This window comes from Oxyura jamaicensis, chromosome 3 (assembly GCF_011077185.1).
Source record: "Oxyura jamaicensis isolate SHBP4307 breed ruddy duck chromosome 3, BPBGC_Ojam_1.0, whole genome shotgun sequence".
Classification (NCBI taxonomy): domain Eukaryota; kingdom Metazoa; phylum Chordata; class Aves; order Anseriformes; family Anatidae; genus Oxyura; species Oxyura jamaicensis.
Window position 1 is genome coordinate 60,646,660 of NC_048895.1, and position 12,753 is coordinate 60,659,412.

The 12,753-nt window shown below is 45.6% G+C and overlaps 1 protein-coding gene across 1 annotated transcript; it reads left to right on the forward strand.

Moving 5' to 3' along the window:
- The first annotated feature begins 2,935 nt into the window (after positions 1-2,935).
- On the forward strand, positions 2,936-5,920 carry CCN2 (cellular communication network factor 2). Its single transcript, XM_035322284.1, has 5 exons — positions 2,936-3,139; positions 3,244-3,469; positions 3,564-3,815; positions 4,051-4,262; positions 4,588-5,920. The coding sequence occupies exons 1-5, from the start codon at positions 3,083-3,085 to the stop codon at positions 4,882-4,884; spliced, it is 1,044 nt and encodes a 347-aa protein (XP_035178175.1). The 5' UTR covers positions 2,936-3,082; the 3' UTR covers positions 4,885-5,920.
- Positions 5,921-12,753: the final 6,833 nt, after the last annotated feature.

Here is a 12,753-nt window from a genome sequence, read left to right on the forward strand (position 1 = left end):
TGCCTACAGATGCATAGAATAAGTCAGCAGATGACTTCTAAGAAAGATAAATACCAGGCAACCACATTCACGACAGAATAAATCTCTTTATTTTTATTTTGTGCCTACTTCTGAGCTAGCAGAACAAGCATTGCTCAGAACTTTCATTTTAAGTGAAAGCCTACAAACGTAACTTTAACAAGACCTCTCTGGATTTTGAGATAGATTTGTTACAATGCATAAGAAATATCCTGGTGAGCATTTTGGGAGAGGAACTAATTGGCACACTAAAGCCGAGGCAAGCCAGGAAGGGTCCGAAGCCAGCTACAAGCCCGCAGTGATGATAAACAGCCCAGGGCCCAGGTGTCCATATATGGCCAGACTTCCTATAAGACTGACAGTACTGTATGTGCATTGCGTATGGTTCTTGGATCCCGTTCACATTCCTCGGGTATGTTTCTCTGGAGCTTTTGATTTCCGCTTTGAGGGCTGGCTCAGACCTCCAATTGCTCTTATAAAAAAATATCTGTGACTGAAAGTTGAAAATGTGCAAGATTCTTTCTTTAAGTACACAAACACTCCAAGTCTAGCCACTTTCCTGTAGTCCTGCCAGGTTTTCAGTATGTCTGATACCCGATCAAGTGACTTTTTGGGGGGAAGGAGGAAAAAAAAAAAGAAGGAAAAACACAAGAGAGGAATTTAGCATATCCACACCTGTACATTTTACAAGACTTCACCAAAGGAACTGCACCAACCGAAGCTGATGTAGACACATGCATACCGTATATAGCTGTGTAAACAAGTCTGCAGGGCCAGTGTAGTGAATTCCTAATTTCAGCAGAAAAAATATACTATCTTAAAAGCATGTGCTGTATAAACACCTGCATGGAAGTCAAAATGAGTGCATTTCAACCATTTTATGTCTCAACACCAAGATGTCCTTCTCCAGCTCGTGGCACAGTGTCACTGGAGGGGACAAGCTAATGACAGCTTAGCCTCTGAAAGAACCACCCTTACCTCCAGGGTCTCTTTGCCCCATGGCAGATGGTAAGTCACATTTAACAGTGCAGAAACCAAAAATCACAAAATGGCAAACCTGCGGAGCACTTATTCCTATCCCACTTCACTGGTTGGCACAACTTGTAACTCAGGGGGCTAACTCCTGATTCATGTCTGTGCAAGGACTAGTTCTGAGGTCCAAGTGCCTGTGTAAGTCTTTTTTCTCAGGGCAGCAAGTGGATGGGGCTTGCTGTACTTGGCCTGCAGTGTGAGGACTTAGGACAGATTTATCCTTTAATTTTGGATTTCCTGGCTTTCTGGTGGTTTGTTACTTTTAAACAGACTTTTTCTGCCGGTGAGATTCTCCGGTTTTGTTTAATAAAATTGATTCTCTGAGAAAACCTCTTACATGGAAAGTTATAAAACATGTCTAGAGCCTCTCTCTCTCTGATGTTCTCCTACCATATTTAGGCATTTAAAAAAGGCCTTCTGTTTACCTGGTTACATTTGCATTTTGGTATGCATGTCATACATAGTTTGGTACACATATTATTTACCCAGCACTGAGGCCATTGGAGTCCTTCAAGTAAATAGAGATTTCAGGCGGCCTCATGTTTGAGAACATATATTATTTACCATAACTGTTCCTCTGGGACTTTTTCTCTTTCAGAGCCAATCTCATTTCTTTTAATGGAGAACTTCAAGTAGACGGAATGACATCCAAATGACTTTAGCAGCCAAAGTACTGGGTTGGCAGAATATAAAGACAGTTTTACGGTACAATATATCCTACTGGGGCTTTACATGAAAATGTATCCTTCTCCCTCAAGAGTCCTGTGAATACATATTGCAGTGTCATAGCATGGATATGAGCACTCATGTGTACAGAGGAATGGAAAGAGGGAGGGATATGGCAGTGGAAAAATGACTACATGTAGAAGATGCTGTCTTTTAAGATACCCACCAGATTCCAATTTGCCTAACAAGATGCACGAAGGCAATCTCTCGTTAAATGCTAACATACTTCTGTGGGTCAAGAGTCAAAACACATGCATTCCTCGTGCCAATGCAGAGGTCAAAAAACATGACATCATTGAATATTCAAATAGTACACAGGGAGTGGGGGGCAGAACCATCCTTCTGGCCTAAGAAAAAAATAAAAGTAAATGCAAAGCCTAAGAGTTATCTGCAATGATTTAATCCAAACCACAACACATAGCTTTGGGGTTCGGTCAGATCCAAGCCACGGTGCTGGGGTTTCGGCTGAGTGTGTTAACATATCTGGTTGTCCTCTCTGGACGGTCCAACAGGGAGCTTGGGAAGCGGAGCTGTGCTAAGACTGTGTTGCTCGGGGATGACAGCTGCACACAGGCAGTGGGAAAATAATAGCCATTTCTTCCATGCTCCAGACTCGCTCCGTTGTGCCAAATATTTCAGAGTAAATAGGCACTCTCTCTATTCATAGAGAGCATCTATTAGGAAAGGAACACATTACAAATATTCGGTATGATTCAGGAGGACACAGAGTCAATTTATACACCCCGCGGGGTAATTATACCTTTTTTGGTCGTAACAAAACGCTCGGAATACGCTGGGACGGGCGGCGGGCACCGGCCGGCGAGGACCTGGGGGGGGGAGAGCGAAGCATTCCCGGGCCGCCCCTAGCAACCGGCCGGGCGCGGGGCGGGCCGCGGCGTGAGGAAAACACGGCGATTTTTTTTTTTTCTTAAAAAAAAAAAAAAAAAAAAAAACAGGAAAAGGGGGGGCGGACGGGGGGGGGGGGGGCGGCGGAGGAATGCGGGAGCCAGGGGTCAGGGCCGCTCCGGGGCGGGGCGGGCGGCGCGGCGCGCAGGAATGCGGGGAATGCGGCTGCTGGTGCGCGGCCCCATTCAGCCCATTGGCGGGGCCGCGCCGCCGCCGCCTATAAAGGGGCGCCCGCCGCCGGGCTCCGCAGTCACGCAGCCACTGTCCCGGCGGCTAACGGAGCACCGAGCACAGCCGAGCCGAGCAGCGCAGAGCCGAGCAGCGCAGCTCAGACGCCGCCCGCACCAGCCCCGCCGAAGGGAAGCGCCCTGCCGGGACCTCGCCTCGCAGCCGCCTCAGGATGTCCCCGTCCAGCCTCGCCGCCGCCCTCCTCCTCCTCGTCGCCCTCCTCGGCCCGGTAAGTGCCGCCGCCGCCCGCCGCTGCTGCCCCGGCCGGCCCGGGCACGGCGTCGGCGGCGCTGACGGCCGCTGTCTCCTTCTCTCCCCCCGCCGCCGCCGCAGGACGAGGCCCGTGGGCAGGAGTGCAGCGGGCAGTGCCAGTGCGGGACCGGGCCCGGCCCCAGCTGCCCCGCCGGCGTCTCCCTGGTGCTCGACGGCTGCGGCTGCTGCCGGGTGTGCGCCAAGCAGCTGGGCGAGCTGTGCACCGAGCGCGACCCCTGCGACCACCACAAGGGGCTCTTCTGCGACTTCGGCTCCCCCGCCAACCGCAGGATTGGCGTCTGCACCGGTGAGTGGGGACCGGCACCGGGGGACGGTGACCGGGGACGGGGGTCCCGGCGGCCGGGGCTGAGCCTGACCCCCTCTGCCTCCTGCCCCCGCAGCTCGGGACGGCGCCCCGTGTGTCTTCGGCGGCATGGTGTACCGGAGCGGGGAGTCCTTCCAGAGCAGCTGCAAGTACCAGTGCACCTGCCTGGACGGGGCGGTGGGCTGCGTGCCCCTCTGCAGCATGGACGTGCGCCTGCCCAGCCCCGACTGCCCCTTCCCGCGGAGGGTGAAGCTCCCCGGCAAGTGCTGCGAGGAGTGGGTCTGTGACGAGCCCAAGGAGCAGACCGCCGTGGGACCTGCTCTAGCAGGTGAGTGGGGGACCCTCCGTGGGTGGTGGGCTGAGGGGAAAGGGGTGCCTGCATGGGGGTCAGGGGTAGCGGGGTGGGTTGACTGGGGCTGACCCAGCAGCCAGAGGGCAACAGTAAGTGGGATCGCCCCTCAGATAAAAATGTAGCTGCTGAAACTTCTCTGGGAAGGGGACAGAGCATGTAGCAGGGCACAAACTCAGATGGTGGCCTCATCCTGGTTGTCTGTCCCCTGCAGCGTACAGACAGGAAGACACTTACGGTCCGGATCCAACCATGATGCGTGCCAACTGCCTGGTGCAGACCACTGAATGGAGTGCCTGCTCCAAGACCTGCGGCATGGGCATCTCAACCAGGGTCACCAACGATAATGCCTTCTGCAGACTGGAGAAACAGAGCAGGCTCTGCATGGTCAGACCTTGTGAAGCAGATCTGGAGGAGAACATCAAGGTAGAGTCTCAGCTTTAATGTATGATCTACTAGGATGCTTTCATCAGCTGGCAAAAAAAGTATCTTGCCAAAGAACATGGCATTCTGATAGGTAGTAAGTTTCAAGTGGCTAATCATGAAGTTTGAGTTTTGCCCCAGCAGTGAATATTTTGCAATTAAATGCCCTTATAATTCTCTTTCACACGTTATTATGATGCTATGTAAACACTTTCTCCTGCTGAAAACATTGTAATGATTAGTGCATCTGCCTGCTTTTAACACTTAAGCTTAGTGCCATGTCAAAGTCTACCTTCTAAACATGTTGTATTCACTTATATCCCAACAGAAAGGCAAAAAGTGCATTCGCACCCCCAAAATCTCCAAGCCCATCAAGTTTGAGCTGTCTGGCTGCACCAGTGTGAAGACCTACAGAGCTAAGTTCTGTGGTGTCTGCACTGACGGGCGCTGCTGCACACCCCACAGAACAGCCACCCTCCCTGTGGAGTTCAAGTGCCCTGATGGGGAGATCATGAAAAGGAAAATGATGTTCATCAAGACCTGCGCGTGCCACTATAACTGCCCTGGAGACAACGACATCTTTGAGTCTCTGTACTACAGAAAGATGTATGGAGACATGGCATAAAGCCAGAAGGAGACGCTAACTAGATTCTCAACTTGAACTGATTTGCATCTCATTTTGTAAACATGATTCAATAGCACAAGGTATTTAAATCAGTTTTTTTTAATTTCAACAAACTGCTCCATGTGACCTAAGACAATTTGTCTACTGACCCCAAACGGTGGTTTGAAGAAGAAGGTAAAACGGACAGTGGGACCACAGCAAGACACAGCTTCAGAACATGCTGTTCATGAGGTGGTGTGAAGGGGTTAAGGGAAATGTGCAGGAAAAGCAGATTCAAGCAAATGTTCCCTTAATGTGGTACAGTATTTTTCATCTGGTAGTGCAATTGAGAAGGAGACCATTAGCATGTTTGCTGACACTGGTTATAGTGACAGCAACAGCTGGAATGCAAACCCTCACCCAGCAAAGTGCTAAGCAGAAGGTGTTCTGTTAGTCAGGACCGTAATATTTCAGCTCTGACACTCTGATTCGTATGGCTTGGTCAACAAGAATCAGAATCATGTCTATTAGACTGGACAGCTTGTGGCAGTTGATTTACCTGTAACAAGCTACTTTTTTTTAATATTGTAAATACTGTGTATATATATTTGTACAGTTATCTAAATTAATTTAAAGTTTTGTGCCTTTGTTTAATGCTTTGAAATTTCAGTGATAGCCTTCTTTTTTGGAACAAGATAGGTAGGATCTAAAGCTTGTCTGACAATGCATTCAAAGCATGAAATAGATACTCTAGTGGAAATCATTCAGATGGGGCGAAATGGTGTATTGAGATAAAGATGGAGAGTGTAAGACTTGGTGTCTGTATCCTTAAAAAGTACTCATCTATTGGGCAAAATGTATTTGCCTCCATTTTATTGAACAAGTGGCTTTAAGAAGAAGGGCTCTTCTGTAGCTAATCAGTTTTTCCACTTGAGCATTTGTTTCTGTCTTTGACTATGGCTCTTTTTGGACAGTTCATTTGTTGAGAAGTGTGACCAAAAGTTACATGTTTGCACCTTTTTAGTTGAAAATAAAGTATTTATATTTTTTATACAAATGGCTTGGCATTTCATTTAATCTTCACTGTGACCTTATATATTTCTGGGGGCTTTGCTTTGCACTAAGTAAAAGTTAATTGCTCTATGTTTTATTTGTCCAGAAACACATACACCGGGGAATAAGCTAAATGATTTTTGGTTACTTGTTCTGTTAATAGTGAATCAAATGTAGCATATAACTCTGCTATATTTTGAATGGAGGGCTGGACCAGGCTTACTCTGCCAAGCCTAGTGTTGCATTAGAAAGTGCAACAGGTTCCTCAGGCATCATGTGGTGCCTTTAAAACAGGCCAGCTGATCACCTTAGTGTTCAACCCCATCATAATAATCCATGCAATGTGTTTAACTTTAAGTGTTTCACTGATTAAAATTTTTTTTTCAGCTAAGGAAAAGATTTTTTTTTAAAGTGTCGGCATTGAGGTGGTTCCTAACTCAAGTCAAGTCTAGAAGTCTGAAATCTGGTAAAATTCTCAGTAAAGAGCTAATGAGCTGTACCATAAAAATTATAGAATAATACAGGTTGGAAAGGACCTCTTAAGATCTCCTGATTTAACCTCCATGCAGACTAATTCCAACTTACACGTGGTTCTACCTAAATTAGGTAGTGTGTTATGGTAGACAGAGCACGGTGTGTTATGGTAGACAGAGCACAGAACTCAGATGCCAAATACCTGGATTATCTTTCTACCTGATGACTGGGGAGCAAATCAGTTTACCTGACAGTTCAGTCTGTAAAATGTCAATTGATTCAAACTCATACAGGCCCATAAGTGAGAAACAGTGTAAGAGCTACACATTTTGGAGATGGTCCAAGCCTTCTTCTCAGATAAGAGAAAACAGTGTAAGGACAGTGAGACTCACTTTCCTCATCCCCTACAGTTAAAAGGGAAACTTCAGTCCTGTACTAGGTCCTACATTAATAACAGAGTTTCTTTGCCCCTTTATTAAAACTAGGGGATTCTTTGAATTTAAAATTAACCTTTGCACCAGAAGCATTAGTTCTTGTTTTCAGAAAAAACACATACCGTCCAACAAGAATCCTTTTCAGGCAAACAAGTTCAATCTGGAATTTCCTGGTGGTGAAAGAGTGTTAGCTTACAAAAATGTCCATCCTTCTTGAGCAACTTCCAAGCCCATTGATTTCAGCTAGCATTAGCAGCAAATCAGTATAACACCAGCTTTGACTAATGATGGACAGCAGGGCCCTAAACTAATAGGAAGTCGATGGGAGTCTTTCCAGTGGCCTCACCGACTGTGCATAAGGCCATAGAAGCATTTCCCCTTCCTCTTAAAAGTACAAGGAATTCTCTTGGCATGAGGAAGTGGCTTTCTGTGTCCCATATGAAATACTTCTGGGTAGCCTCTGGCTCTTACACTCCCTGAGACGCTCCAACATTTTTTCTCCTTTTTTTTTTTTTTTTTTTTTTTTTTTGCAGGTTATGAATATGATGCAGCCGTTCAGTTCACCCTGGAAACACTTCAAAGGTTCATACAACCACAAGGACTGGTTGTCCAACTGCTACTGTGTCTCCACCCCCGAGTAATAAGAGAACTGTCATTTCTAGTTCCAGCAAGGACAGGACATACACGGGCTCCATTCATAGCCATCACTACAAAAGCTCTCGGGATCGGAAGATCAAAAAGGAACACAATGTTTCTGGCAGGTTGTGAGTAACACCTTTAGAGATGAGGTATTTATGGTGCTGCTCAAGCCTACATTGTGTTCTTACACAATGGTCAACTCTGATATTGAGCATTATAATGAATAGCCATTCCTTATAACATCAGCTTTGTGGGTCTCCCAACCGGCTCATGAGATACACTTGTTTTTTGTTCCCAGTCCCCTTAGGTGGGAGCTGTAATCTCAGATCCCCCAGCTGCACAGCGCTGTGTCCTGCCATGGCACCATCCACCAGCTGTGCCTGGTGTACGAGGCTGCAGGGCTGGAGAGAGGCAGCAGTGCTCTGCTTCAGGGAGTGCTGCCTGTAACTGAAGGCACCCACATAGGGGCTCCCCCAGAGCAGCCCACAACCACATCCTCTGGTTGGTAATGCAAAGATAGAGCTGCTTTGACCACCAGCTGACAAACTATCATGCTGTTTCACAGGCCAGAGGAGGACTATGGAAGAGGCTTCCTATTAGAATATTTTAATGGTGGTTGCTCCTACTGCCATGAAGTAAAATAATGAAGTATGCTGCATATGCAAATGTGTTTGGCAAGTTGTTACTCCCCCTGAGCCTATCAAGGATCATAAATTTCAACTATCACTGCAACATACTAATTTGCAGTCCTTTTCCAAGGATATATGTACTCTTCTGGCAGAAGCATGCATTTTACACCTTTCCACAGGCATTAGGTTTTTACCTCTGAAGGTAAAGAAATTTAAATAATTTGTTGTAAGATCTCCTAGAGGTGTGTGCATCACACTGTTTGTGAGACTTTCTTTCAAAGGTATCCTGGGAAAAAGGAACTCTTGTGTGGAATTTATAGTATCTTAAATGATGGTTACAATGTGGACCTTTCAACCATAAAGATGTTTCCTCATTTCATTCTTCATGACCAAGATATATGGGTGCAAGAATAAAAACTTGACTTCAGAAATCCCAAGCCATTTACATGGGAGAGAATGTTTGTTCACATTCCTTCCAAAATACCTTGTTTTGGGAGTTTGCTTTTAGGTGTTTGAGTTTGCATTCTCAGAAAATTCTGTGATGTGGGTTTGCTACTGCATTTTTAAAAGACCTTATTCACATATGAAGATATATACATTCAAATGGCTGGCTCCTTAAAATGGATCTCCAAGAATACTAATAATACAGGAGGTAAAGCACCACTGTGAAGTCAATGCTCATTTAATAAATGATACTCAACTAGTCAATAAAAAGAAGGTGGCTGGAGACCAAAGTATCAAATAATTTGTGAAATAACTCTAAGCCATCATATTGCAGAATTTTGTCCCATAACACATTTGCATGGATTTGCAGCTTAGCTTTCTAACACAAGACAGATGTGAACAACAGACACAGATTATAGCCCTTTCATATGAAATAGGCTCTACTCTCCAGATGGAAATTTGTCAGATTCCTTAGAGCTAAGAAACATCCAAAAGACACTCGTTAAGAAACTCTTCAAGAATGAGCAACTTTTAATGATCCATAACCACACAGGAACAAACAAGTCTTTGAGCAGTGTCCAGTTGTTTGTTTCACAAAGATGGGGGCTCAGCTGAGAAAACTGACTTTTGGACACATCACTCGAAATAGCACACTCTAACTAGATCATTTGTATTTTTATAATGTAGCACAACCTTTTCAGATATTGCACTTGAAGAAAGTACTCTTAACATTACACTGAAAAGGACATTAGATGTAAGAAGGCACAGTAATATTCTTACCTAAACATATAATAATTCAACCATTCTGACTTTGCATCCTACCACCAAAAACACTGCTTAAATGTGGCTTTAACTGATGTTATACTATGCCTGCATATGGAAGTAGTTAGCAAGGAGAAGTTGGGATGAAATACCAGTGTAAGGCCTTGCCCAAAACCCAAGAAGAATCTGAGAGAGGAAGTAGCTCAGTTAACTTATTTTTCCTCTCATTTTCCACTTCTTTCCTCCCTGCAGTTCCTTTGATTCATGCCCTTAAATGGACATACCAAAAACCACCACATTCTCACAGTGTTTTTCAGCCTGACTGGAACCAGGAAATACCAGGAATTTCTTCAGAGAACCTGTTCCCAAACGGTACTAAAGCCTTCAACACATGTAGAGCCTGAACGCAGTTTAGAAGCATGACTAAGGCCCCATCTCCACTGCACGATTGAGCGTTGCTCCTGCACTGAAGGACGACTGCTTGCAGTCACTACTGCTAGCCCTGGCAGCTTCGCCTCTCCTCTGTTCTCATCTAAGCCCATGCCACCAGAGCAGCAAATCCAGAGCAATTCTGAAAAGACCCCCCAGAAACCTTGCCCTGTATATTGTGACAGCATTCCTCAGCTCCTGCCTGTTACTGAGGCAGTGCCAGATGCATTTGCTTAATGGGCAGTAAATCCAAGCCTAACAGTGTCAGTGTTTGTGCTGTGAGGAACAGCCTCGCGTGCTGGACCAGCAGGTTGCTAGCAGTACCGCGGGGTAAGCACAGCCCAGTGGTGCCTCCATTCACTACTCGGCCCCATTAATCAGGCTCCTGAAAGAAACACACAATCCAAAATGTTTGTTGTAAATTAGTCTTAGTATGAACAGGTATTTAACAGCTTTCAGCAGCTACAAAATGCTTCTCCCAAGCTAAATGCTAAGAACAAGCATGTCAGCTGGTGTCAGGACTTAGCCCAGGTAACTGACATAGCTGCATTTGCAGTGGTTTACACCAACCCTGGCCCAAAGTCCTGAGGCTAAACAATTTAAGGGAATCACACAGGGCTCTGTGCCTGAGCAGGCTCCCAGGAGGACACAGGCTGGCACCTAGGGCATTTACTGGGCAATAAGCACTTGGGGAAACACAAATTACACAAGAAAGCAGTCTGTAAACAGCTAAAAGTACAACCTGCAGTGAAGTGATAAGCCAGAGTATCTGGTAAATAAACATGATGGACTAGACTTCAAAATACATCTGAAATACTGTTCAGTCCTTAGATAACAAAACATCTATGCAGGTTTTAAATACAATTTTAATGCACTGTGATATGCTATGATGTTAATTATGCTGTATTTCTTAAATCAAGCAATTAAAAATAATAATAATAATAATTGCATTCTTAACCAAAGAAGATATTTGATAGCTTCCAAGGGTGATCATCTCATCACAGGCTTTGTGATTTGGTACAATGCCATACTCTGGAGGAACTTGCTTTGCCATAACTCTCAGGCTTTGGGCTCACCACAGGTGCATGGCATTTCCATGATCCAAGAACAGGTATGGCCCAGACGGCTCTCTGCTGCCACACAGCTCCAGCCCCAGGTGGACAGCCCAGCAGGAAGAGAGGACTAGTAACACAACAGAAGACAGATCAGCTAAACAGACAACCATCCCTCTGGGATTCAGCTTCTTGGCTAACAAGAGCAAGATAAAAATTACTGTGCAGAATTTTCACCTTACCAGTGAATCAAGAGCAAAAAGAGAAATGTATCTTTGAAGTAAAACAGCAGGGGAAAAACAAAACAAAACAAAACAAAACAAAACAAAACAAAACAAACAAAAAAAAAAAAAAAAAAAAAAAAAAAAAAAAAAAAAACATGAGAGCAGTTGAGAATGACTACAGTCTGTAAAGCCAGGGAATAAAAGTACACAGTCTGGCTGAGAAAAGTGTTATCTTCACAAATTCCCAAGTTCTGCTACCCTAAGTAAGGTCAGTGTTAGAGTTCATTGACCTCAGTGTAAAAGCCTATTTGTTTTGAATGAATTTTCCACACTCTTTATGCAGCAGAGGAAACATGCAGAACAATGGAAATATGTAGAAAGTCACATTTGGCCTTTCCCATTTAGAAATATTGTGCTAATTCTAGGGTTGTCCTGGGGTCAAAAAGGCCAAGGTCAATAAGCTGATGAAGCTTTTAAAATCCTATATGATAGGAGTTAATAGGCCAGGTTGCCTTACCTTGGGAGCTGCCATGAGTGTCTCTCAATGGGATTCAGTGCTGTAGTTGTTATTGCCTTTCTGGGAGGACATGTCCAGCTGAGGATTTTCCACCATGAGTGACTCTAAAACTTTTTGTAACGTAGCACAGAAATTAAATGTTTCTTTCACAGAATCACAGAACTGTAGAGGTTGGAAGGGACCTCGAAAGATCTTCAGGTCCAACCCTCCTGCCAAAGCAGGTTCCCTAGAGCAGGCTACGCAGGTAGGCATCCAGATGGGCTTTGAATATCTCCAGAGAAGGAGACTCCACAACCTCCCTAGGTAGCCTGTTCCAGTGCTCTGTCACCTTCACCGTGAAGTTCTTTTGCATGTTGGTGTGGAACTTCCTGTGCTCTATCTTGCGGCCATTGCCCCTTGTCCTATCCCCACAAACCACTGAAAAGAGGTTGGCCAAATCTCACTCTCTCCCACATTTAAGATATTTGTAAACATAGATGAGATTCCCCTCTCAGTCTTCTCCAGGCTGAACAGACCCAAGTTGCTCAGTCTTTCCTCATAGGAAGATTCTCCAGGCCCCGTATCATCTTTGTAGCCCTCTGCTGGACTCTTTCCAGGAGATCCCTGTCTTTTTTGTACTGGGGAGCCCAGAACCGGACACAGTACTCCAGGTGAGGCCTGACCAGGGCAGAGTAGAGGGGGAGGTCACCTCCTTTGACCTGCTGGACACACTCCTTTTAATGCACGCCAGGATCCCATTTGCCTTCTTGGCCACCAGGGCACACTGCTGGCTCATGGTCAACCTGTCGTCCACCAGGACCCCCAAGTCTTTCTCCGCAGAGCTCCTCTCCAGCAGGTCATCCCCCAGCCTGTACAGATACATGCAGTTGTTCCTTCCCAGGTGCAGGACCCTACACTTGTACATATCTTGTATGTTGTTTTGCTGTTCTTTGTGTGTGTATTTTGTTGTTGTTGTTGTTTGTTTGTTGTTTTTTTTCCGTGAGACAGTCAGGAAAATCAGAATCACAGAATAGTTTAGTCTTTCTCCCTATTGCTCATTCCAGCCACAGCTCCGTAGACTCAGACAAGAAGCCTCACTGGAAAAGCTCTGTGTAGATCAGCACATGCCCCCATCAGTGGTCCCAAAGGGATCCCAGCATTGCTAATGCCCACCAGAAACTACCTGGCATCAGCATTGCAAGGGAAAGCAACATTTAGCCTTGCTTGCTGTGTTATACACTTGGCATTGCTGCT

Coding starts and splice junctions, on each gene's coding strand:
- CCN2 (XM_035322284.1), top strand. CDS start 3,083: ATGTCCCCGTCCAGCCTCGCCGCCGCCCTCCTCCTCCTCGTCGCCCTC. Junction 3,140..3,243: donor TCGTCGCCCTCCTCGGCCCG/GTAAGTGCCGCC, acceptor CCGCCGCCGCAG/GACGAGGCCCGTGGGCAGGA. Junction 4,263..4,587: donor ATCTGGAGGAGAACATCAAG/GTAGAGTCTCAG, acceptor ATATCCCAACAG/AAAGGCAAAAAGTGCATTCG.